Source organism: Saccopteryx bilineata, chromosome 1 (assembly GCF_036850765.1).
Source record: "Saccopteryx bilineata isolate mSacBil1 chromosome 1, mSacBil1_pri_phased_curated, whole genome shotgun sequence".
Classification (NCBI taxonomy): Eukaryota; Metazoa; Chordata; class Mammalia; order Chiroptera; family Emballonuridae; genus Saccopteryx; species Saccopteryx bilineata.
The window spans coordinates 98,186,051-98,210,979 of NC_089490.1; the positions used below are offsets into that span (position 1 = coordinate 98,186,051).

Consider the following 24,929-nt stretch of genomic DNA (forward strand, 5'->3'; position numbering starts at 1 on the left):
AGATGTCTGCAGGCCAGCCGCCTGCCCACCTGCAATGCAGTCCTGTTGGCAGAAAGGCCTGGGGGGGTCCTAGAGCCTGTGGGCACCAGCTGCTGGCCAGTTTCCTGGGGGATCCCGATTTCTCCCTCCCGGTTTCCTGTCTGCATTCTCTTCCATAAAGGGCAAATTATTACACCATGTTCTAGTCTTTATCTGGAATTACTCAACCGTAAAATACACCCTGCTGGCCAACTGTGACACCAGGGAGTGTGGCAACCCTCACCCATTTGTTTAGTCCACAAACAGATGTTGAGCAACAACAATGCCACTGCTCAGGTGTTCTGGGGCCCCTCCACAAAGGAAGACTGCAAAGACGGGAGATCATTTTCCCAACTGAAGGTCACTGTCTGAATGAAGAAGCTCCCATGGTTAACAGCCCAAGCAGCAGTGGGTGGGACTCCAGCGCCTCTGCTTACCAGCCTCCAGCAAATAAGCTCTTAGCTTCTGTTTCCTCCTCAGAAGGCAAAGGTAATATAAATGCCTCCCTGCAGTATTTACCGTATCTACCTAGGATCAAATCCTGACTCTGCCTTTTACTAGCTATGTGACCTATGAGCAGTCAAGTTACTTAAAATAGGGATGATTATAGATAATGATATTGCAAAGGGCTGTTGAGAGGATTGGGTGAGTTCATGTTTGCAAAGCGCTTAGAGCAGCACTTGGAACACTGGAAATGCTGTGGAAATGTTTGTGATTATTGTTTGGACTATGATACTCCATATACCTGTATTGCTTTATAAATATTCTTTCATCTTTGTACATGAATATTGCTAATCCAATTAAGCTTCTTCAACACAGAGAGCTGCTTCCGGTACCCAGTTCATTACCACTAGTATTAAGAAATTCTGAAGAGCATGAAAAGAATCAAAGAAATGTGGGCACTAGCTTTGTAGTAGGCACTAATTAAGCAGCAGTTTAATAGTAAGCCAAATTCTAGAGATTTGATGAACACAATAGGAAATCCGTTTCCATTCAGATTGCTGCTGGGCCTAGAGACCTAGTTGCTCACAGAAAACAGCCACACCCAGCATCTCTCCCTCTGCCAGCTTTCTGGGGTGTATGTGTATACAGGAAGAACTCCCATGCCTCAAGCCTTATCGAAACTTGCACTTGAGCCACCCAAATCCTGACCGTACCCTGGAATTTGTCATCACCTGACTCTGACCCACATAAATCTTAAATTCCGATACCCACATTCTGATCTTGACCTAATAGCCTTCCAGCCCCGCTCCCCTATTTTGGCCATCGCTGCCCTTACAACCTGACCTCTGGTGAGTTCCTTCTTCCCTCCACCTCCCACCTGCTTCCTCACTTACTTTCTCAGGAAGCTGGTCCCCTGGTTGCTCACTTGGACCACGTTCTTCAGCACTCTGAAGTTCCTTTATAACACGAGCCCTATGCCTACACTCTGAGTAAAACCTGACCCCTGGCTCACTACACAAACTGCCCCTGTGTGCACCCAGGTGGCAGGCTCTGCTCCAGAAAGTCCTGGGATGGGGCAGATCATGGTGCTGCCCTCATTGTCCCTCCCACCCCCATTTTCCAAAGCATTCACCCACTCTTCAAGGACCTTTTCAATACCTACCTCCCCTAATTATCAGAGCAAGACCTCACCTCGTACATCTCTGAGAAAACTGAGGCCCTTAGGCATGAAAAACCTTCACTGTCTGCTCTCTTCCCTTCACCCAACCGAGGAATAGGTTTGTTTTTTTTTAAAGAAACAGCCTTGCTGTGCATTTTATTCAATTATCACTTTTTATAAGGGAAATTGCAAACACATTTCAGATTCTTTTTTTTTTTTTTTTTTTTTTTTTTTGAGAGAGAGAGAGAGGTAGGGAGAGAGAAGGGTTAGGAAGAGAGAGAAGCATCAACTCATTGTTCCACTTAATTGTGCCATTGATTGCTTCTCATATGTGCCCTGACCGGGGCTTGAACTGGTGCCCTCAGGCTCAAGCTGGTGTCCCTGGGCTCTAGCTCTATCTACTGTACCACAGGCCAGGGCACGGTTTTCTTTGTTTGTTTTTGGTTTTTTTGTTTTTTTGGTTTTTTTTACTGAGAGAGACAGAGAGAGGAACAGATAGGGACAGGCAGGAAAGGAGAGAGATGAGAAGCACCAACTCTTCATTGCAGCACCTTAGTTGTTCACTGATTGCTTTCTCCTATGTGCCTTGATGGGGGGAGGGGACCAGCCAAGCCAGCTCTTGGGCCTCAAGCCAGCAACCTTTGGGCTCAAGGTACCAACCTTGGGGTCACGTCTATGATCCCACATTCAAGCCAGCAACCCCATGCTCAAGCTGATGAATGCACGCTCAAGCCTGAGATATTGGGGTTTCAAACCTGGATCCTCTGCATCCCAGGCTGATGCTCTCTCCACTGTTATACTGCTTGGTCAGGCTGAGCAATAGTTCCTGAATGTCCATTTTGTCTCAGTGTCCCAAGCACTGTGCTAAGTGCTGGAAATTAAATAATAAAATACATTCTGCCTTTACAGTGCTTACTCTCTGGGGATGGATCCAGGCACAGAAGACTGATTCAGTCCAACTATCCCCTGTGCTGTGACAAAACCCAAACTGAGCACAGCTTTTGAGTCCTCTCAGGCCAGGCCTGCGAGGGAAGAGGCTCCCGATGATACCAGCTCTGAGCAATTTGTATCACGCCCAGGCATCTGAGGATCCCAACCTTGGGCCCTAGACATGGTAGAACAGAGGTAAGCTCTTTCCACTGGCTCTGTCCACATTCAAGACCCAAGAATCCATAAATCTGTATCTTACATTATTCTTTTTGCACCTTGAACAGACCTCCAGCTTTCTTTGCTTGGCTAGGTCTTTCTTATTCCTTAAAACTCAGTTTATGCCTTCTCTTCTCCAGAAAGCATTCCCTAAACCCCTTCCTCTGGGCTGCTTTAGCGTACCTCGTCTTTAGCATTTTATAGAAATTACTTGTCTTTGTTCATCCAGAAATCGTGTGTGTATCTAGCCTGGCACAGAGACACTCAATAGGCTTATTAGCTATAGTGGATAGACACACACTCAGCGGAGCGGGCCCTGGGTAAATCTGTTCCGACTTTGTCTTTAGCGCCCTCTACCTTCCTCATAGCACCCTCCCACACCACCCTTCAAGGGTTTCTTCCCACAATTCACTGTCAACAGTGATACTGAAAAATGATGTTAGCTTAGAAGATGGGGTAAGCTTAGAGGGCCGGAGATGCCTTCAAAAGAATCATGTTGGGTTCCCAGATTTTCTGAAGTCTAATCTCTTAGAATGTGATTACAGATTTGAGCTGAACTCTCTCCCTTGGTATTCCTGGCACTGAAGGCAAGTGAGAACAGGGCCTTGAGATACCGAATCACACTGCAGTGCAGATACATGTCCTGGGGCGAGTGACAGCAGCAGTCTCAGGATTGTAGGCATGGACAGGAAGCTGTCACTCTGACGTCCGCTCCACCTTTTGGATGTTCGTGCCTGTGTTTTATGAGTTACGTCACTGCATCAACACTTTGGTGGGTATTTAATAGTGGCATACTCCCACCCACATCTATACTCCAAAGACCATTCCTCTTTGCTAGGGCTTACTTGGCCAGCAGTAGACCCAGTGGGATTCAGCTGGTCAGCAGCGGTTCAGCAGAACCGATACCTAATTTTTTGTTAAGTTCTATGAACTGGCTGTTAAAATGAAACTGGTAATCAGGGTTCTAAGGTGGGCGCCTGGGCACCCACCCAATGTGGAAATCACAAATTTACATTCCGTACTCTTTAACATTCATATGAGCAACAGCATAATCTAAATGCCCGTAATAATGTTCATTTTGTCCATAGGAGAAAAAAATTGCAAGTGAGGATGCCAATCAAGAAGCAATATGGAGATATCTTAGTTTTTTTCCCCCCAGGTATTACACACACACACACACACACACACACATTGGTGAGTAGGTATGGGTAAGAAAAATGTCTGAGGAATAGGGCAGGTAAACCCCAATTTTTTTTAACTGAAATGTTACAGTGAGTTAAAAGAAGAGGTTGCTTGACATAAAGGAGTGCCTGGTAAAAGAGGGGAAAGTTATATCTTGGCTGTAAGGTAGGTAAAAATACCTTATATATATTATTCAGTGAGAGGAGGGGAGGCAGAGAGACAGACTCCTGCATGAACCCCAACCAGGAGATACCCGGCAAGCCCACTAGGGGGTGATGCTCTACCCATCTGGGGCATTGCTTCGTTGCTCAGCAACTAAGCTCTTCTTAGTGCCTGAGGCAGAAGCTATGTAGCCATCCTCAGTGCCCAGGGCCAACTCGCTCCAATTGAGCCATGGCTGCAGGAGGGGAAGAGAGAGAGGGGGGGGGGAGTGGAGAAGCAGATGGGTGCTTCTGTGTGCCCACACCAGGAATCGAACCTAGGACATCCACATACCATGCTGACACTCTACCAATAAGCCAACCAGCCAGGGCCAATATTTTTTTAATATTTTAAAACTCTTTCTTAGAACATAATCTAGTTTTGCGTACCTCCTTTATTGTTCTTAAGTATAAAATGCATGAAATAATAAACAACCTTTTGGTATATCATTTTTTTATACTTAAAACGGTCATTAGAGCAGAGAACCAGTTGTTACATTATTAGAATCCCACCACCGACTACATGGCATTCACAGGTGTACTGTTACTCTTACTTGGATCAAGTTGTTGTATTGTTCCCGATGGTGCATTCTACGTGCCATGTGCTCTGTGTGGGTGAAGAATGTTTGCTGACCATGAAAGAAACGAGGTAGGCTGAACAGACTGTGAGGCTGACGGAAAGTACTGGTGGCCACCAGACCCTAATGGGCAGGGGAATAGGACAAGTCCAGTGGGTCAGCAGGTGGATCCAGCCGTGAGAGCCGTGCTCTCACTAAACCGTACAGCTTTCCATAAGGGAGTTCATCCTACATCCGCCAGCTGAGTGGTGAGCAAACCCAACTGAATGTTCATGTTTACAGTTACTTAAAAGGCAAAGCCCTAACAATGTTGACTTTTTGGTGTGCAGCAGATTCAAATCAAAGAACTTAAAATAACATGTAAATAATATATTGATATATTTTGTGACCATATGGGGAGAAAATAAATATAAAACTGCACATTTTATATTTATACATTAAAAGATTAAACTTTTATAAAATTCACTTTATAAAGAACTGCCATGGGGGTAGGGGGTGGGAGGAAGGCGGCTCAGCTTTATATATGAAAATCGCTGGCAAAACAATCAAGAGCCAAAAATAAAAAAGACATTTTTAGTTATAATACGAGTTGAAGTTTTATATTACTTTCATAATTTAATTTGAAAATGAGCAACATCCGACAGGAGTGGCAGGCAGGTCCTCAGTCCACCTGTAGGTCCTTGCCCACCAGCATGGCCGTCACAGGGTGCATGCTCGCCCTGTGCTCCTGGTAGACACGGATGGCTTGGTCGTGGGACTTGTCAAAGGCCGCGAGGTCCCTGCGGGGGGGAAAGAAGAAGAAAGATGGATAATGATTTGTTTTGCTATTTTGGCTTATTTTATTATACTTGTGAAGTAAATGAAAAGCAAACAGAATAATCACGGATATTTATGTCATGATTATCTTTCTTTCAGAATTCCTGCCAAGTGCATAGTCAGAATAGCTTCACTGAGGTATTTTTAACTACCTTACAGCCAAGATATAACTTCCCCCCTTTTACCAGGCACTCCTTTATGTCAAGCAACCTCTTCTTTTAACTCACTGTAACATTTCAGCTAAAAAAAATTGGGGTTTACCTGCCCTATTCCTCAGACATTTTTCTTACCCATACCTACTCACCAGTTATCTTCTATTGCTTGTAAAGATCTCTCTGTGTCTATCAGAGTGCCTTTGATTTCTTTACTTTTCATCAGTGTCTAACCCTATTTGGCCTGTAAATGCTTCTTAAAAAAGCTAATGAAATTAACTTAAATATTAAATACTTAGAAGTACTAATTCCTGTACAAAAATTATCTCTATAACCCTTAACAAACTTAAAAATATGTATTTTTAGATTGCATTTTACAATGTATTTGAGCAACAAAAAAAACATCTGTTTTACATTTTCTTCTCCATCCTTATATAATTTCAAAGCATTGTTTGATTCAGTTCTTACTTGAATAAGGGTCGTGTAAACTTCATTCTTCCTTGCTCAGTCACCATTTTTAGCGCCAAAGGAATTGCTTCCTCCCATTTTGACTGGATGCAGAGCCGCAACCATCTGCAGGCACGGTTGTTAGGGGTGCGGGGTAGGAGGGAGGAGGAAGGGGTGGGACAGGCAGGTATATATGAGAGGAATTTGTAATGATGAATCAGCCTATAGAGTTACACTGTACACCATGTCTTTATTCTGAGAAGCTCAGATACATACATATACAATTTAATAGCTGGAGAAGAGGAATTTTTTCTTTAAAAAAAAATCATACATTTTAAAAGGTCTGGAGTAAGTAGGTGCTCATGTACCTTATATATGCAATTTCTCAAGGAATTATACTTTGGTTTAAGTGTCACATTACATATTTGAATTAAGGAAGATTAACCACATAACAGAGTCAGAGATTTCTAACTATTCCCATTTCAGGGTCAATTTGGCTAGTGGTGGAAGAACGCCCATTTACCATCGAATCCTTCCTCCTAATCGTTTTTAAAGGCAAGAGAAGTGTAGAAAAAATTCTAATAAAACCATTAACATTAATGTTTTATAGGCACTGCAACTCTTCATTAAAAACCACTGTAATTATGTCCATAGAAGCAATAAATTTGACACGGATTTGTCCATCTTTTAAACTAGTTTTCTACTTTCTTCCCTGGAGACAAGTTCGAGTGACGTACCTGAATCGGATTTCGGAATTGCCAACGGCGTTGAAGTGGTACACCTCCTGCATGCGCTTTACGTGCCCCAAGGGCAGAGGCGCCTAGGAGCGAAACAGAAAGCAGGACCCAGTTTCAACGGGAGTCCTTGGAACAAAGGAGCTGGAGAGAAATTCTCAGCCAGGTTAAAATCCTAAATATTTTATCATAGAAAAGTTAGATTAAAATGAAAGAAACAAATCACAATAAAATCAATTTTGTGCAAACTTATGCTGAGTAAGGATGTTCTACTGGGAGCAAAGGGATAATTTAAATTGTGAGATATATAGAGTATTAACAGAGAATTATGCTCCTCAGACTTTTGGGTACACATAAGTATTAACTTTCAGATTATGCCAGTTGGGAGTCCTTCCTCATTAAGTTTTGCTCAAGTGACACCTAAAATATACAGCCTTTTATGGCTAAATTTTCCATTGCAGACACCATGTATTTCTCATATATATATATATATATATATATATATATATATATATCTAGATATAGATATAGATATAGATATACACACACACACATAAGTAAATAAATAAACATATATATACATATATATATACTGCTCACAAAATTTAGGGGATATTATATTGCTACATGTTCATTTTGAAATAGCCTCTAATTTTTGTGAATATATATACATATTTAGCACAATACTAAACATAGATGTTCAATAGATATTCTTAAGTAAATGAATAAATTTTATAAATTATTTTTTCCAACTAGATTCCACATTCCCCCCCCCAAGTTAGGTCTGACATAAATGCTGTGCCTTATTCCCATTCTCATGCCTAATGTTCTGAGCTACTTACTTTCTGAAGCATCTGTGCCAAAAATTCAATCAGCTGATGAGAAGAGAAATCTTTCAGGTCTGCTGCGCTGAATGAATTTAACTCATTTTCTTTGGCCTGCAAGAAATGTTACTCAGTTATTGCCATTTGTGCACAATTCAATATTTATTGGTTTATCTGACATCAAAGTAAAGATTAGGAAAAGGACAAATACAAGACTACTATATATAAAATTGTGGCCCTGGCCAGTTGGCTCAGTGGTAGAGCATCAGCCCACCATCTGGAAGTCTCAGGTTCGATTCCCGGTCAGGGCACACAGGAGAAGCCCCATCTACTTCACTCCCCACCTCTCTCTCTCTCTCTTTTCCCCTACTGTAGCCATGGCTCAAATGGTTTGAGCAAGTTAACCCTGGGCGCTGAAGATGGCTCCATGGCCTTGCCTCAGGCACTAAAATAGCTCAATTGCTGAGCAACGGAGCAGTGGCCCCAGATGGGCAGAACATCACCCGGTAGGGGGCTTGCCAGGTGGATCCCAGACAGGGCGCATGCAGGAGTCTGTCTCTCTGCCTCCATGCCTCTCACTTAAGAAAAAAAAAAGAATATATAAAATTGTAAAAAATAAATTTAAGCTTTAGCTACTTTAATGTTTGAGATAATATCCCTATAACTATGACTCCTAAAATCTGTTTTACTTTTAAAAATTAGGCTACTAATAGTAAGAGTGGAGGAAACTTTTGACATCCTTTGTATCATTCACATTAATCTGTCTTCTAAAAGTTTTTTTTTTCTCTTATTTTTATTGACTGATTTTAGAGAAAAGAGAGGGAGGGAGGAGAGAGGGAGAAAAGAGGAAGCAGGAGAGTGAAAGAAAGAGAGAAGAATCCATGTGTTGTTTCACTTAGTTGTGCCCCTCTGGTTGCTTCCATCTGTGCCCTGACTGGGGATCGAACCCACAACCTTGTCAGTTAGGGATGACGCACTAACACAGTGAACTAATTGGCCAGGGCTTTGTTCATCAGTCTTTTATTACAGGTAATTCAGCTAAGAACTCAGAGGGTACTGAAAAAATTATTTTTCCTCCTTTACAAGAATTATTCCTAAATTTTCCATTAAAGAATTATCCACGTTTCTATTCACTCTCGTTTCTCTAAGGGCTGCTGCAGTATACCCAGGGGGAGCTCCTCTGTAGGGCTGCTGCAGTATACCCAGGGGGAGCTCCTCTGTAGGGCTGCTGCAGTATACCCAGGGAAGTTCCTCTGTAGGGCTGCTGCAGTATACCCAGGGGGAGCTCCTCTGTAGGGCTGCTGCAGTATACCCAGGGGAGCTCCTCTGTAGGGCTGCTGCAGTATACCCAGGGAAGTTCCTCTGTAGGGCTGCTGCAGTATACCCAGGGGGAGCTCCTCTGTAGGGCTGCTGCAGTATACCCAGGGAAGCTCCTCTGTAGGGCTGTTGCAGTATACCCAGGGAAGCTCCTCTGTAGGGCTGCTGCAGTATACCCAGGGAAGCTCCTCTGTAGGGCTGCTGCAGTATACCCAGGGAAGCTCCTCTGTAGGGCTGCTGCAGTATACCCAGGGGGAGCTCCTCTGTAGGGCTGCTGCAGTATACCCAGGGGGAGCTCCTCTGTAGGGCTGCTGCAGTATACCCAGGGAAGCTCCTCTGTCGGCAGTCCACAGATGTGAACAGTAACACCGGAAGAGCAGAAGCAGCTCAGTTCTTCTCTACGTCAGCATTCGCAGTCACCCATGATCATTTTAGACTTACTGGGTATGTGTAATGGCTATATTTAAAGTAGTAGTAGCTTACAAATGATTTATGAAGAACAAAATGCAAATATTTATGCATACCTTTTTTAAGAGTTGAAAAGCAGCAAAAAAAAAAAAAAATCAGCACCAATGCCATCAACATCTACTCGTTTTCCCACTTAAACTTAACTTTACACATTGGGAGCTGGCATAGCATCACTTTGGACAAACTTGACTGACAACTAGTCTTTCCAAACACATGCCTTCATGAGTCAGTATCCATCACCCCCGGCCCCACCACCTTCATGCATACAGACATATTTGTACTATTCAAAACAGGAGTCAAAGGTCGCACAGTATTACTCACAGTAATCCATCTTTGACTTAAGGCAATACAAGCATTTGTCAGAGTCATATCATAACTGCAAAGATGAAAAAATATCAGACATTAAATTTACAAAAATGCACATGCTTTGGCAAAATGCAATTTTGAGGTTATAGAAAATACTTCAAATTTCAAAGTTCTTTTTAAATAAAGATAAAGAACTCTAGAGTGCTGGGAACAGGAAATCTCCTGGCTGACTTAAATATTACTGATGTCATTTAAAAACTTGAAGATCAAGTGGACACTGAATTAATGAAACTCCTGATTATTCCTTGGAGAGAATGCCAAGACGGTTATGGCTTTAGCAGCAGAGGCTGAGGGGCCGGGCCTCAGCTGAGTGCGCTTAGTGCTTCCTGCTTGGCAGGAACAGTTCCGGGCATCGGACGACAGGTTAGTAACACAGATCTGGGCCTCGGATGACAGGTCAGTAACAGAGCCCTTGCTCTCGTGGATCTTACCTTCTGCTGTTCCAACCACCTAACCTTCCAGTAGGTCTGCGAGCACTTATGTGGCAGGCACTGTTCTAATCACTAGGGAAATACTGGTGTCAGAGGAGACCCTGGGGGGACTCTGAAATCATGTGATAATTTTCTCTCTTTTCAGAAAAAAAGTGGAAATGGCAAACTCAGACCATTAAACCAAGCAAGTTACACTAAGATGTGTGTGTTCTCACCTTAGAAAATAAATCATGTTTTACAACCATGGAAGAGACTCTGTAACGTGTAAAATTCTTGCAAAACATTGCCCTTTGTCTGTGAATCATGCTTGCTGTGAAGTGTTTCCTTCAGAGAACAGAGGGGTACCTGACCTTAGGGCCTAAATGAAGTAGGTTTTGAGTAGAAGCTGCCGTTGAACCTGCTATAAGAGTTGGTACTATAGGGCAGTGGTCCCCAACCTTTTTTGGGCCACGGACCGGTTTAATGTCAGAAAATATTTTCACGGACCGGCCTTTAGGGTGGGACGGATAAATGCACAAAATAAAATTATGCGATCGGCATAAAAACTATGGTGTTTTTAAATATAATTGTTGAACTTACGATATTTATTGGGCTAAGTTAAAGGAGGAACAGACATGTCCTCATTATTCAGGCTGTATTTAAATTTGTTATTCTGACAACGTTTCATGTTATTTATTCTTTCTCTGCGGACTGGTACCAAATGGCCCACGGACCGGTACCGGTCCACGGCCCGGGGGGTTGGGGACCACTGCTATAGGGAGATAATAAAAGGGTCACAGCAGTGACTTTCTTTGAATCAGCTGCCCGTTTATCTTCATGAAGCAGTCAGGCTGTGGACTTGAGACAATCCTTTGGTCTTCGGTCTGTTCTCAAGACCAAATGAGATCACAGATCCTGGACTGCTCACGCAGTAAATCACCTTAACTAGAACATTCCACAGTAGACAGGCCAGTAAAAAGACAAACTTGGCTGGCCTGCTTCTTGGTGTCCTGAAGTTTCCTTCTGGTTGTAATGAAAAGAACTATAGTAGGTAGGGATTAGCCCAATGAGGAAAGCAACCTTTATTTATGGCAAGGTCGACAGAACAGTAATGAGCAAAACCAGGTCTGCTGGAGCCTACTCTCATGGTGCTCCAGCGTAGTAAGGGAGAAGGACGTTGACAATCACACAGTAAGTGTGGGATCACTGCTGTAGCCACGGCTACGAAGAGGCCATGCAGAGCACCAAGAAACCCTGAACGGGAGACTTGACCTAGTCAGAGAGGTCAAGGAATGCTTTCATGAAGCAGTACTTCTTGTGCTGAAATTGGAATTAACTGAGTAAAAGTACTTCAGATAAGAAGAACAGCATACCTATCTAGACCATGCGGGAGTTTGCATCCTCACGTGACTTGTGAAAGACCAGAGTTCAGGTCCCTGACTGAGGAAGGCGCTTAGTGTAAAAGGCTCTCTCTATATTGGAGGGCTTAAGACACCTGGGGTTTGAATCTCACCCATATTTCTTACTTGTTGTGTAATCTTGGGCAAGATACATTACCCAGCTAAGCCTCACCTGCCTTCCCTGGATATGGGAAAGCTAACTTATAACACCATTATAATGATTAACATAAGACTTAGGTTATTTTTTCTTATTGCAGATGTTTTCAAGGAAAGGGCAAGATCTTACTTTTCTTTCTTATCTCTCACCATTATCGTGCAAAAAGGAGGCACTAAATAATTACTTGCAATGAATTGAACTGATTTATATTTAAATGTCATGGAAATTGTTCTTTTGACCTCAGGTCTAAGGTTCAAACACCTAAGAACTCTACTCTCATCACTAACTAGTGACAGCTTAAGGTAGGCATGAAACCCTCTCAGATTCTCTGAGGAGCGCCAGGAGTTAGGAGAATGAGAAGGGAGCCGTCAATGGGCTAAGCACTTACTTGGGTTTCACAGGAGGCAGTCCGGGCGAGTACAGCCACGTGTTCCAATCAACTTGATTGAGAATATCCACCTGCGAACAGTGAGCACACCGGTGTTCCAGGGAGCAGTCTAAAACAGACGTTTGGGTCCTCAAATCTGTAATTCTGTCTTTACTGACATGACCAGATGATTTCTGAATCGCTTTTCTAAATGAAATTTATATTAATCATGTTCTGTGAAATAATCAAAATATGACAAGTACATACAAAAAATTAATTTCTAAAACACTATTGCAGATCTCTCTCAAATAGGTAATTCTACACACTATTCCATGTTGTTGAGGTCACATTTTAAATAGGAAAAAAATGCAATGAAAGATTGAGTCTTAAAACAAATTCTAGACCAATACTACTGTTAAGTAATTCAAATCAGCCTGACAAACAGCCGATAAAGATATACTGGGCATGAAAAGTAAGTGAGCTCTTAAAAGCCAACCTTATCTTTAAAGTGGGAATACAGGAAATCCTTCCAGTCATCAGTAGTTATGCTCTTGTAGGCAAACTTCTCAACATAAGCCTTTAAGAATCCTAGGAAAACCTCTAAGAGATAAAAAAAAAAGAAAATGTCTATTTAATGGAAAGGTATTTAACTTTTTTTTTTTTTTTTTTTTGCTGCTTGGCATGGCACTGTTAGCCACAGAGAACACTCGGAGGAGAGGGAAGCCAGTGAGGACTTGAAGAGTGAAAGAACGTCCAGAAAAGGAGGGAGGGCTTAAGTTGGGACTTGAAGAATATATGTAATTTGTTGGAATGGAGAAGAGAAATCCCAATTACAGGAAAGGGATCACACAATGAAGCCACAGAAATGGAATACACAGTACAAGTTCGAAAAGCATGACCCTAGTATGACTAGAAAGGAGAAAAACGGGATTGGACAGGCAGAATGGGTCCAGACGAGGAAGGGCTTTCAGAGTCAACAAGGAGAACACCTAACCACCCAGCAGTGGGCGGGGTTACGTAGACTCAGCCCATCTCTGCCAAGTCGTACTGCGCTGGCGGCAAGAAATCTAGGGTAGGTTTGTATGTTCTGACATGGAAGGGTATATGTGAAATACTGAATTGAAGAAATGGAGAAGTATATAGTATAAGAATTCATTTTCTATAATTAAAATAATTATATATATTTATTTGCCTATTTGTTTGTTTATACCTAGGAAAAGATCTGGAGCCATACATACCAAACTGCTAACAGAGGTCAGCCCTGAGGAGCAGAAGGGACAGACTACACAAATGTTTTTCAATAAGTATATATTATTTTTCTAATTTTTAAAATACTGATGAGTTGTTTTATTTAAAGCAGCAAAAGTATGAATTCAGTGGTTATTCGAGGTTTTAAGTAGAGAGGTAACGTTAGAAAATGATACAGATTTCTCCAGCAGCTACATGCCAAAGGAACTGGAGGAATAAAATGGAGCAGAAACAACAGTTAAAAATGCTCCTTATTCTTCACATTACCCTCAAAAAAAAAAAAAATCAGAAAACGCCAACGACTTGCCTGGTCCTCCAAGAAGCTGCTCCAGATAAAAGAGTAAAGCAAAGCCCTTCTCATAGGGAACTGAAGAATACGCCACGTCGGGGTCCACATTTGTCAGATCAACCACCAGTTTGGTGAAGGGATGTGTGTCTCCAAAAGTCTTTATCTGCAAGACGCAACATTAAATGAACGTTCAAACGTGAATACTAGTGACCACCATGCAAACAAGCTAATGAGGAAACATTACTCTCCTCACTGGCATAACTTTAGGGGGGTCTTAGAGATTGGAAACTGTAGGAGGTCCTACTGGTCATGAACACACCTAAGGTAGGGTTCAATAGAACATTATACCAGCAGATGTGTGATTTTCCACACCTGTAAGAATTATTTCCTCGTTGCTCCTTAGGAAGGGTGCTTCTCAGACCTATGTTTCTGAACACCCACACAACTCTGGATGACCGCTGTTAAAAGAATGACTCATTTACCGAGTTCTGTAGTTCTCCCCATCCTCCCAGAGCATGAAAGTGCCTGAACTTTTCACCAAACAACCGTCCACAAATGTGGCGTTCCAAGTACACGGTATGTCCTTCATTTAACCTGAAAAAAAAATTTTTTTTTTTGAAATAAAAATAAAAACAGTGATATAGCTGAGAGGAAAAGGCATGGTAGTCAACAAGGTATTCTCTTTCTGGGTATTCTACAAAGGAAAGTGATTTGGAGCACGATCGCTCCGGTCCAGGCCGGCTGCCCAGGCCGCCTCCTGCATTCAGTCCGGGACAACGGGAAGCCCGGCCAGCAGAGGGCAGCAGGAAGCTTTGGCCACGGCTCCAGTTTCACGAGTCCACGTACTAAAACGTGACTATACCAGGAACCAAATAACAAGCATAAACTGAATACCTCTACTCTACCTCTCACTGTGTGACAGAATTAAAAAACAAAACAAAACCCTGTACTAAGGGGACAATATCAAAACAAAAACAAGATATACACACAAAACAATTCAGTGATGGCAGGCAGGAAAAGAAATTAATCATAATAAGAAATTCTTACCAAAAGTGATCCCAAGTTTTGTTAGTCACTAGATTTCCTGTCCAACTATGAGATATTTCATGTGCAATAACCTAAAGAAAATAGTGAATGCAATTAGCAGTAAAACTGGTTACCTTATTCTAAAATAACTCAATTATTATCAGCATTCTAGTCCTTTCAATTCCAAGTAGTTCAATTTTTTTAAACATCTAGCTGAGAGATTCACATTGTTACTCAGTAAACAACAAAAATAATGATACTTCAGCCACAGACAAAAAAGTGTAGCAGAATTTAAAAATTTAGGAACAAAAATATCGTTTAGAAAATATTAAATGGATACATCACTTCATAAAAACATATTTAATAAACATAGGAAGAAATAAAACCATAAAATATTCTTAAATCTGTTAAACCTAATGGTTAATGTAATAATGTCTTACTACAAGAGTTCTCAAGTTTTCTGCTATAACCATATCTTCAACATAACAATGCAATGGGGATGGTAAGGCCACGATAATAAATGTTTAACTTACATTGGAGAGTGACTTGTCACCTGCCTAAAAAAGAAGAAAATTACCTTAGCATTTCAATGATCAAATTACAGACTCTCTCAGAAAGACTGTCTATACCCAGATGTAGTGTATGTTCTGGCATGCACTGTCCTCTGTATTCCGCTCCAAAGAGTTCAAGAGACATGTGTTAAGAAAATTTTCTTAAAACGCAGGACTAAAAAACAGCACAGTTCTTTCTCTCTTAATAATCCTAGAGAATTTTTCCAAATTCCAGTAGGGACAGTATAACTGTCTCTAATTAATTTCTAGGAAACATTTCTCCTACTTTAATTTTTTACATCTGCTCTCATTTACTCTGAGTTACCTTCTTCCTCTCTCTATATCCACAGTATACTTTAAAAAATTTATAGTATCTTTGCATGGGGCATGGGGGAGGTATATGATAAGGTGGATAGAGGGTGTTACACTGAGTGAGATACTTGAAACCATGTCAACACAATAAATTAAAAGTAAAAACAAATTTATAGTGTCTCCTATGATGTATTTTATTTTACTTATTTAGTTGCTAATCCGTTACTCACTTGGTTCTAGGAAGGATCTGAGGCACCTTACAAGGCATATAAAATACACCCATGTTCTGTGACCTAACCCTTTCCTATCCATGGTAAAGTGAGGGTTTTCTTTTTTTTTCTTTTTGTGACAGAGACAGAGAGATACAGAGAGAGGGACAGATAGGGACAGACAGGAAGGGAGATGAGAAGCATCAATTCTTCGTTGCGACACTTTAGTTGTCCATGGACTGCTTTCTCATATGTGCCTTGACCAGGGGGCTACAGCAGACCGAGTGACCCCTTGCTCAAGCCAGTGACCTTGGGCTCAAGCTGGTGAGCCTTTGCTCAAACCAGATGAGCCCGCACTCAAGCTGGTGACCTCAGGGTTTCGAACCTCGGTCCTCTGCATCCCAGTCTGAAGCTCTATCCACTGTGCCACTGCCTGGTCAGGCGGTAAAGTGAGGGTTTTCTTGTTTGTTTGTTTTGTTTTACCAGTACCTATATGGCACAAATACATGGTGTAGTTTCTTTGTCTGGATATATAATTCATCAATGGATTGTTGTTACACAGCCCTACCCCTTAATATCCCCAAACAGCTAACACAAAATATTCTTTTCTCCCAAATGGCCAAATTATTTTCTCTTGAAAGATGAGATAATGATAATCACAATAAGCAATAAAATTAGAAACAAGATTTATATAAATAGGCAATTAAAAAAAAATTATTAGAAGTCTTCCTGACTGGTGGTGGCACAGTGGATAGAGTGTTGACCTGGGCACTGAGGTCCCAGGTTTGAAACCCCGAGGTCACTGGCTTGAGCGCAGGCTCATCAGCTTGAGCATAGAATCATCAAAATGATTCCATGGTTGCTGGCTTGAGCCCAAATGTAAATGACTTGAGCCCAAGGTCGCTGGCTTGAGCAAGGGGTCACTGGGTCAGCTGGAGCCCCCTCATCAAGGTACATATGAGAAGCAATCAATGAACCACTAAAGTGATGCAACTATGAGTTAATGCTTCTCATCTCTCTCCCTTCCTGTCTCTGTCTCCCTCTTTCTCTCTCTCCCGCAAAAAAAAAAAATATATATATATATAATATATATTATATATATATAATATATATGCATGGTTTATATGTGGAAAGTCAATTTCAAATGGAAACATGTTTACACTCACCAGCAGAGTAGGAGTTACAAAAGTGAGGCAGGGGTTCTCCATGCCGCCGTACGGGAAGGACGGAGGCAGGACCAGTAGGTCATACTGGCCCCAGACGTATGGGCCTCCCAGATCTTCTGCAATTTTAAGCATAGATTCAGTCTGAAAAATTAATGCATATGAATTTGTATGTCTTTATCATTACCATAATAAATTTCTTAAAAGTATATATTGCTTTCTATGAAAGTTATGAGTCAGTGATGCTTATTTTAAATGAAAACAATACAAAAATGTAGCGATGCAAATTTACAAAAAAGAACACGTATCTGATTCTTTTACCACATCACTTAACACCATCACATTTCATATTCAAAATCTTAAAAAGATTGTCTACCGCAATTAGTAAGAAGGGCGACTATATGACGAACCTCAGAAAATTCGTAAGCCGACTTTTCCACCTGCTCTTTCTCAGACCACACCAATGTTCTTGGGCCAATCTGCCTGCAAAATCAAATAGCCTAATAAAAAGGAAATTCAAGGCAAACTACTCATCTGCTTCTAGGAAAGATTTAAAGTACTGTGCACAAATCCTTACAGTAAGAGTGTGATTTACCATGTGCTTAGGAGCAGGGCCAAGATTGAATGTCCTGCCTGAGATACGAGCCCGCTGTTGTACATGTGTCACTGAGATGCAGCTCTCGCAGGAGATGGTCTGGGCCAAGTGAAAACTGAGCACCAGAACTTTCAGAGGTCAGTTTACTGGCGTCTGCTAAGTTGTGTGGGGGTCTGGTTTCCTCTCTCAATCTCACCACTGTAGAAACCCGATTACAGAACAGTGGTGGATATAAACTTTGCTATGCACTTAAAGACCGAACCCTCGTACATAGAAGAACAAACAGAAAAGGATGGAAATCCTGTCACACAACATGGATAAACTTGGAGGACGTTATGTTAAGAGAAACAAGCCAGTTACTCTCTGATTGCACTTATGAGATATTTCAAGTAGCCAAACGCACAGAAACAGAAAGTAGAATGGTGGTTACTAGGGGCCGGGAGGATGTAGAAACGGGGAATTCTTGTTTAAAGGGTATATAGAGTTTCAGTTTTGCAAGATGAAAAAGTTCTGGAGATTTGTTTCACAACAGTGTGAACACAGTTAATACTACCGAACTGTACACTTAAAAGTAATTAAGATGTTAAATTTCATGTCTTTTTAAAACCACATTAAAAAAAGAAACAAATAGAGCCATGTATCACTTACATAGAGCTTAAACTCTAAAATACTTTTTTTTTCATCTAAAAAATTTTAAATTAACACAAAACCCCAATCAACAGGACTTGCCGTGGCTCCCTGCCCCAGAAAGGCAGTGGACTCTACAGCAGAACTTCTCTTCTCAGACTTCAGAGTACAAATAACGGGGAAGCTTGTTAAAACACAAATTTTGATTTAACAGGTCTGGGATAGGGCCCCCAAATTTGCCTTTCCAACCAACAGCCAAGTGATGCCAAAGCTGTTGGTCTGCAGACTACACTGAGTAGCAACAGTACCTGTGCTGTGGCCAACATAAACCTAACGGAAGCCACAGATGTGAGCTACAGATCTAATTTCAAATTGTCTCGTGGCCACATTAAAACAAAAGAAAAAGCAAAATGAAATAGGAAAAATTAATTGTAATATATTTTGTTTAACTCAAAATATCCAAAATATTATTTCAACCTGGATTCAACAGAATAAAATGATGAATGAAATATTTTACATTATTTTTCATACTAAGCCGGTAGAAACCCAGCACGTATTTTACATTCACACCACAGGCCAAGCCTCCTGTGGCTAGCGGCTGTCCCACGGCATGGGCTCACTTAACCTAAGCTTGTCCGGGTCCTGCCCTGATGTTTCCCAGCTATAGGACGCTAAGCCAGTTACGAAAACTCACCAAGTGTCGGTTTCTTCATTGGTAAAATAGGATTATCTACAGAGTTGTGAGGATTCAGAGGGCTAATGCATTGGACTTGGTATATATAATAAGACCTTTTCCATTGCCAGCTATTGTGACAATTATTATAATTATCCTTTAGTGAGTGCCTCCGATAGGCCAGGAGCTTTCCATATGTAAGATCTGTTAATCCTCACAGAAATCCTTTGAAATCCATATTCTTTCTAGCTTTTAGGTGAAAAAATAAATAAAAATGAAACCCAAAGAAGCGAGTTACCCAAGGATGTAGTGAGTAACTGCGGAGCTGGGGTTAGAATCTGGGTTTGTCTGACTTCTCTGTCATGTCCATAGTTCTGGTAATTTAGAAAATTGCGATTACTACAGATTTTCTTATTTTTTAGTTTCTTAGAAATAAGAACAAAGAAAGAAATGAAGAAGGAAAGGCACTCTGTATTCTGATAAATTTTTACTGAGCTATCTTCTCTCTCTCTCATATTTCTAGGCCCCCAGTGCTTTCTTATAGTCGATCTCATCTGTTTCACGGGACCAGCTGAGGGGGCAGGAAAGGGAGGGGTCATTTTAGTGAGGCCAAGGGGGCTGTGAGAAGTGCCTGGTTCAAGTTCACAGGAGAACCCAGGTCTCTGACTAAAGGGAAGAGCACACTCATTCTGTAATACTTGGAAAATCTAAGCAGTCAGTGACCAGTAAAGATTTTTTTTAAATTTAAAATTAATTTGTTACGTTTTATAATTAGTTTTGAATTTTTCTAGAATTGTGTCCTTGGTATTTTGAGAAATACACAAATAACCTACCAATTAATCCCACACAAATGTTCAAGATGCCTAGGGTTTGATCTTTCCATAGACCTTAAAATGTATCTGAAAGCTCACCTGCTTTCTAAAGCTCCAACAACTAGAGCAATCAAGTAGCAGGGGATCGGGACCTACGGGGCAAACAAAACAGCGCATGCTCGCATTAGTGTTTGAAAATGTTAGAGTAAGACAATTTGTATTTACAAGTCAGTGAATGCACAAATACCCAAACAATAGTATGGATTACTTTTCTTCTGTACTCCTCAAATAGTTCTCATTTTTAAGGGATCAAACAGTTCAGAATTGTGATGTAAAATATTTCAAAACATCCATTTCCCTTTTATTCCACTAGGAAGGAAAGCTTCTGAAATGTGAAAAACATGATTGCACATAGTATTACAAGGTACACTATTACAAGGTACAGGTTAAGCATTTCTCAAGAATTAACCTCTAAGAAGGCAACTGAACCTTTCTAAGTCTTTAGAAAGGTTTTGTTCTCTTGAGTTAAATTTGTTTTTTTCTACACCATTCCTGATGTATTTAAGAGAAAAACAAAATAATCCAGCAATAAGAGGATGGTGAAGGTTTGGGAGTTTGGAATCCAGAAGCTGGGGTGGAGTAAAATCGTCCACTGTGGGTCAAATACGTGTTCTGCTGAGGAGGATGACTGAAAAGCGCGTGCACGTGCGCACACACACACACACTCACACACACACACTCACACACACACACACACACTTACACACTCTCTCTCTCTCACATACACACACACACACCATTAAAGATCAAAGATACAAATCAAATTACCAGCAACATAGAAACATTAACTTAAGCATCTGTAATAGAGGGCTTTTGGGGGGGGCCTAAAACAGCTCTTGCATTTGCAAACACCGAACACCCACAGGACACACGCTGGTACCAGGGCAGAAGAAAGTGCAACTTACAGGAACATGAGATCTGCTACTAATTGGGATGAGGAAAAATGGGACCTGGCATGCTCCCTACTACTATGCCTACGCAGCAACCTTTCTTCAGTATAACACTGTAAACAGAACAAAATATTTTAAAAGCACAAAAGAAAAAGAAATGAAGAAAACAAAACAGCAACAACAAAAACCCAGCTGCTTTCTAAATTTTGAAATATTTCAAAAGCAGTTTTGTTCTCTGGATGGGTGAAAGCTACTTATAGTTCATTCACCAACTAATACAAAAGTCTAGATCCTAAGAACTTACTTTCTGGCTGAATCTGTAGATTTTCCTGCTCAGGTCTTTGGGGTCAGGCGCCTCTCCGTCACGAACAGCACTCATAAGTGCTACCAGTTCTTTAGGGACAGACACCTAATGGAGAAGACAAGTCATTTTCAATTATAACTAAAGTGTTCTGTTTCTTAAAACTATTTATGTAAAATAACCATCCCTCCTCCCTTCGTGACTGTCTAAATAATAGACTGTGAACCAATAAGTTTGTACGTACCAATTTTGTACACAGAATTAGCAATAGGTAAAACTGGCTTCTTTAAGAGCAAACATGATCTATCTATCCATTCATCCACCTCTATTAAGAGCATTTGGTAAAAACTAAATTAAAATCCCAGCTCTGCCCCTTACTAACTGCCTGGACTTGGGCAAATAACTTCCCTGAGCTTCAGCCCTCCGTCAAGTGAAGATGATACTTTATAGGACAGCTGCAAGGAGTGAACAATACACATGAGGAGCCCAGTGCCACACCTGGCAAAGACGGCCGCCACCCTGCTCCCCTCTTCAACCTTAAAACAGATTCAAAGGAGCCTGCATTCACTTTAGGATAGAGAATACAGTTTGAACAATTTTATATTTAAAGCATAAACTTGGAGTTACAAATAGAAGAACTTTTTTAAGGATCAAGAGATGAAAAACTAAAAGTCACTGCCAAGAACTGTGAAGTCATTTTCTCCGGAAATTTTTATGGAAAAGACCCTTCTGGCACAAACTGTATAGACAGTTAAATGTGCACCCCAGCTCCATGATTCTTAAAGTTTTATTTCTAACGAATGCCCCAATCAGGACTATCCTCTCAAGTTCAAAGAGCTAACAAGCATCCATTCCAGACAGAGCTAGACTCTCTTGTTTTCTCTTGTTTATGGTCTAGTCTGTAAAGCTGTCATTGTGGCAGGCACAGAATCAATCTCCCAAACCAACTGCTACTGCAATGATGGGTCCCAGAACCAAAAGCATTCAGAAAATAATCTGGCTCCGTTTCTTCCTTTCACTTACACAGCGATGTTATACAGATGAGGCAACTGAGATTGTGAGGTCAAAAGACGTGCCCAACGTCATGCAGTTAGTTAAGTGGTGAAGAAGAGCCCAGAACCTAAGATTCTTTGCTTCCATGTGTAGTTTTCTATAGCACTATACTAGGTGTAGTTTGGCTGTACGATGATCTGGAATCAAGAAGGTGCCATACACAGTGAATAGAGCATCAACCTGGGATGCTGAGGACCCAGGTTCGAAACCTTGAAGTCACCAGCTTGAGCGCAGGCTCACCAGCTTAAACATGGGATCATCAACATGATCCCAAGGTTGCTGGCTTGAACAAGGGGTCACTGGCTCAGCTGGAGGCCCCCAGTCAAGGCACATATGAGAAGCAATCGATCAACTAAAGTGCCACAACTACAAGTTGATGCTTCTCATTTCTTCCTTCCTGTCTGTGTCTTTCTCTCTCTCTCTCTCAAAAAATAAAAGTAGGAAATGTATACAGATAAATTTGTAATATATACCTGTTAGATGTTTATATGGGTATAGAGTACATATACTTTTAATCCTGCAAATGTCAATTTTTTAAAAGTTAAAAAATTGTTCCCTAAATTGTACTTTTAGGTCCAGAATTCTGAATCCCTTTTAAATTCAGAAGGCTACTCATTTCTTTTTTTTTTTTACACTTATGTTCAACATTGCCTTTTTTTAAATTAAATTTAATGCAGTGACATTGATAAATCAGGGTACATATGTTGAGAGAAAACACCTCCAGATTATTTTGACATTTGTTTGTGCTCAACATTGCCTTTTAAAGAGAGATTCAAAATGTGGTAAATAGCCTCTTTTTTATATATTTCAGGCAGAATTTAATTAAGTAAAATATCTCTTGCTATAAAAATTCAATTATTTCTACTTATCATTTATACTACATTTACCTGCATGGGTCACTTAATGCAGCGAATAATTTGTGATATTTACCTCTGCACTATAGGTTAATTTCACAGACGGAGTGTCCTGGCAAGGAAGAATGGCTCTGCAGTGGATGGCCTGGGAGAGGGAGAAAGAAGAAACAGCTGTATATATGCTTTTCTTATAAGCCAAGTCACTGAAAAAATCATTAATTGTAGCACTGTTCTTAAACACATTCTTTTTAAAAATAAAAATAGGCCTTGGCCAGTTAGCTCAGCAGTAGAGCATCAGCCTGGCGTGTGGAAGTCCCAGGTTCAATTCCTGGCCAAGGCACACAGGAGAAGCACCCATCTGCTTCTCCACCCCTTCCCCTCTCCTTTCTCTCTATCTCTCTCCTCCACTCCCACAGCCAAGGGTTTATGGGAGCAAAGTTGGCCTGGGTGCTGAGGATGGCTCCATGGCTACCGCCTCAGGCACTAGAATGGCTCTGGTTCCAGCGGAGCAATGGCCCAGATGGGCAGAGCATCGCCCCCTGGTGGGCATGCCAGGTGGATCCCAGTCAGGCGCATGCGGGAGTCTGTGTGCCGCCCCCCTCTTCTCACTTTGGAAAAATACAAAAATAAGTAAATAAATAAAATAAAAATACAGCTCACATTTCTTGGGGTGGCAAAAATTGATTTGTAGATTTAAAAAATCTGATTTTCCATGTTAATGGGCGGTCAGTGCTCACTTGTGTAAGATGAAGCAATGCTAAGTAGTGTCCTACTCTGTGATGGCAGGGCCCAGCAAGAGGCTGGTAGGAACCCTGAGACAAAGGGCTACTTGGTGAAATAAACTTGGGAACGGTGGCTCACAACATTCCTGTCTGTGAGAGTGACTAGGAACATCAGCCTCCTGGGGGTGCTGAAAAGACCTAAAATAAATAAACCTGTTTGGGTTCTCACACTTATTTTAACATGAAACCCATTTTTCTTTGCTTAGTTATTAACATCTAATGGGACACCAGTGTTTTGAGAAACACTGCTTGGGAAATGGGGCTAGAGTCTTGATGTTCTCATCTTGCAACAAACTTTGAAAGTTGAAAGAAGAAAAAGAGGGAAAAGAACAGTCTCCCTCCACACCATGCAGCCAAATTCATTGATATAGTATGGAACGTGTCCCTCTGCTTGCACAGCAATCTGTCATAAACACGGGTTCCATCAAGGACGGTCAGAGAACCTACAATTTCATATCCGGGCATATTTAGAAACAAGTCTGTATCTATTGCTGGTGAAAAAGGAACATCAGACTCGCTGACAGTCTATTGAGCCTGAAGGAATATTGATACTGATGTCTCTCTCTGAAGTTGGCATAATTCCTAGATAGACTTCATGCCATCAGAAACTTCCTTAATACCCCCAAACTCCAGCCCTTTTCACTTCAGATTTAGTAGATTCCCCAAGGATATAAGATCCCAAATGACCTTTAGATGAATTAAGCAGAACTAGAAGAACCACCTGGTTCTTGCTCCCAAAGTGAGGTTCTGAGACCGTGCCTGCCTTTGGGGTTCCTTCATGTCTCTGGTAGGTGACTCAGCAGCGCCAAAGGGTTTTTACATGCATCTCTCTAGCTAAGACCCAACCCAGGCCAAGATGCACAGAGAACAACTGTAGGAAAATTTATCAAACAAAAGCATGTCTATAGGCTTCCTATCAACTGCAAAAATTTCTGAATTTAACTGAAATCTCTTTCCTGTGTATCAAAAACAGTTGCCAATAAAAGAAAAATGAAATAATATATTCAAGATGCACATTACTGTGGCTCATGAATCTTGTATTTATTGCCAACTTTAGTTCATGGACATTCTATAAGAATGACTGAGAAGCAGATATTACTAAGAGAGAGTGCACACTTTGTACATTCTTGCCTAGAACATTCTATTTCTTCCAGATTACTGAACTAAGGATTTCTTAGGTTAAAAAAATATTTCAATCAGCAATAGAAAGTAAGTATGTCTAATTCACGTATGCTTCCTTATTTATAGACTTGCATTCAAATTAGAGCCTACCATAATATCGTCACACAGGAATATTAA

General features: G+C 41.0%; 1 protein-coding gene and 1 long non-coding RNA gene across 2 annotated transcripts in view; one reads left to right on the forward strand and one right to left on the reverse strand.

Moving 5' to 3' along the window:
- The first annotated feature begins 255 nt into the window (after positions 1-255).
- LOC136326293 (uncharacterized) lies at positions 256-6,991 on the forward strand. The gene is made up of 3 exons (XR_010729424.1): positions 256-507; positions 2,531-2,746; positions 6,861-6,991. It is a non-coding gene; the product is annotated as an uncharacterized lncRNA (long non-coding RNA).
- LTA4H (leukotriene A4 hydrolase) overlaps positions 4,525-24,929 on the reverse strand; it is a 29,024-nt gene continuing 8,619 nt past the window's right edge. Inside the window, exons 4-19 of the mRNA XM_066262028.1 lie at positions 22,925-22,993; positions 20,945-21,049; positions 19,790-19,842; positions 17,394-17,466; positions 16,987-17,127; positions 15,282-15,305; positions 14,770-14,840; positions 14,205-14,316; positions 13,741-13,885; positions 12,682-12,785; positions 12,207-12,277; positions 9,807-9,861; positions 7,719-7,814; positions 6,880-6,962; positions 6,164-6,268; positions 4,525-5,506 (exon numbers count right to left, since the gene is read on the reverse strand). Coding sequence (XP_066118125.1) covers positions 5,389-5,506; positions 6,164-6,268; positions 6,880-6,962; positions 7,719-7,814; positions 9,807-9,861; positions 12,207-12,277; positions 12,682-12,785; positions 13,741-13,885; positions 14,205-14,316; positions 14,770-14,840; positions 15,282-15,305; positions 16,987-17,127; positions 17,394-17,466; positions 19,790-19,842; positions 20,945-21,049; positions 22,925-22,993 — 1,425 coding nt within the window. The 3' untranslated portion in view covers positions 4,525-5,388. The remainder of the gene's footprint in view (positions 5,507-6,163; positions 6,269-6,879; positions 6,963-7,718; positions 7,815-9,806; positions 9,862-12,206; positions 12,278-12,681; positions 12,786-13,740; positions 13,886-14,204; positions 14,317-14,769; positions 14,841-15,281; positions 15,306-16,986; positions 17,128-17,393; positions 17,467-19,789; positions 19,843-20,944; positions 21,050-22,924; positions 22,994-24,929) is intronic.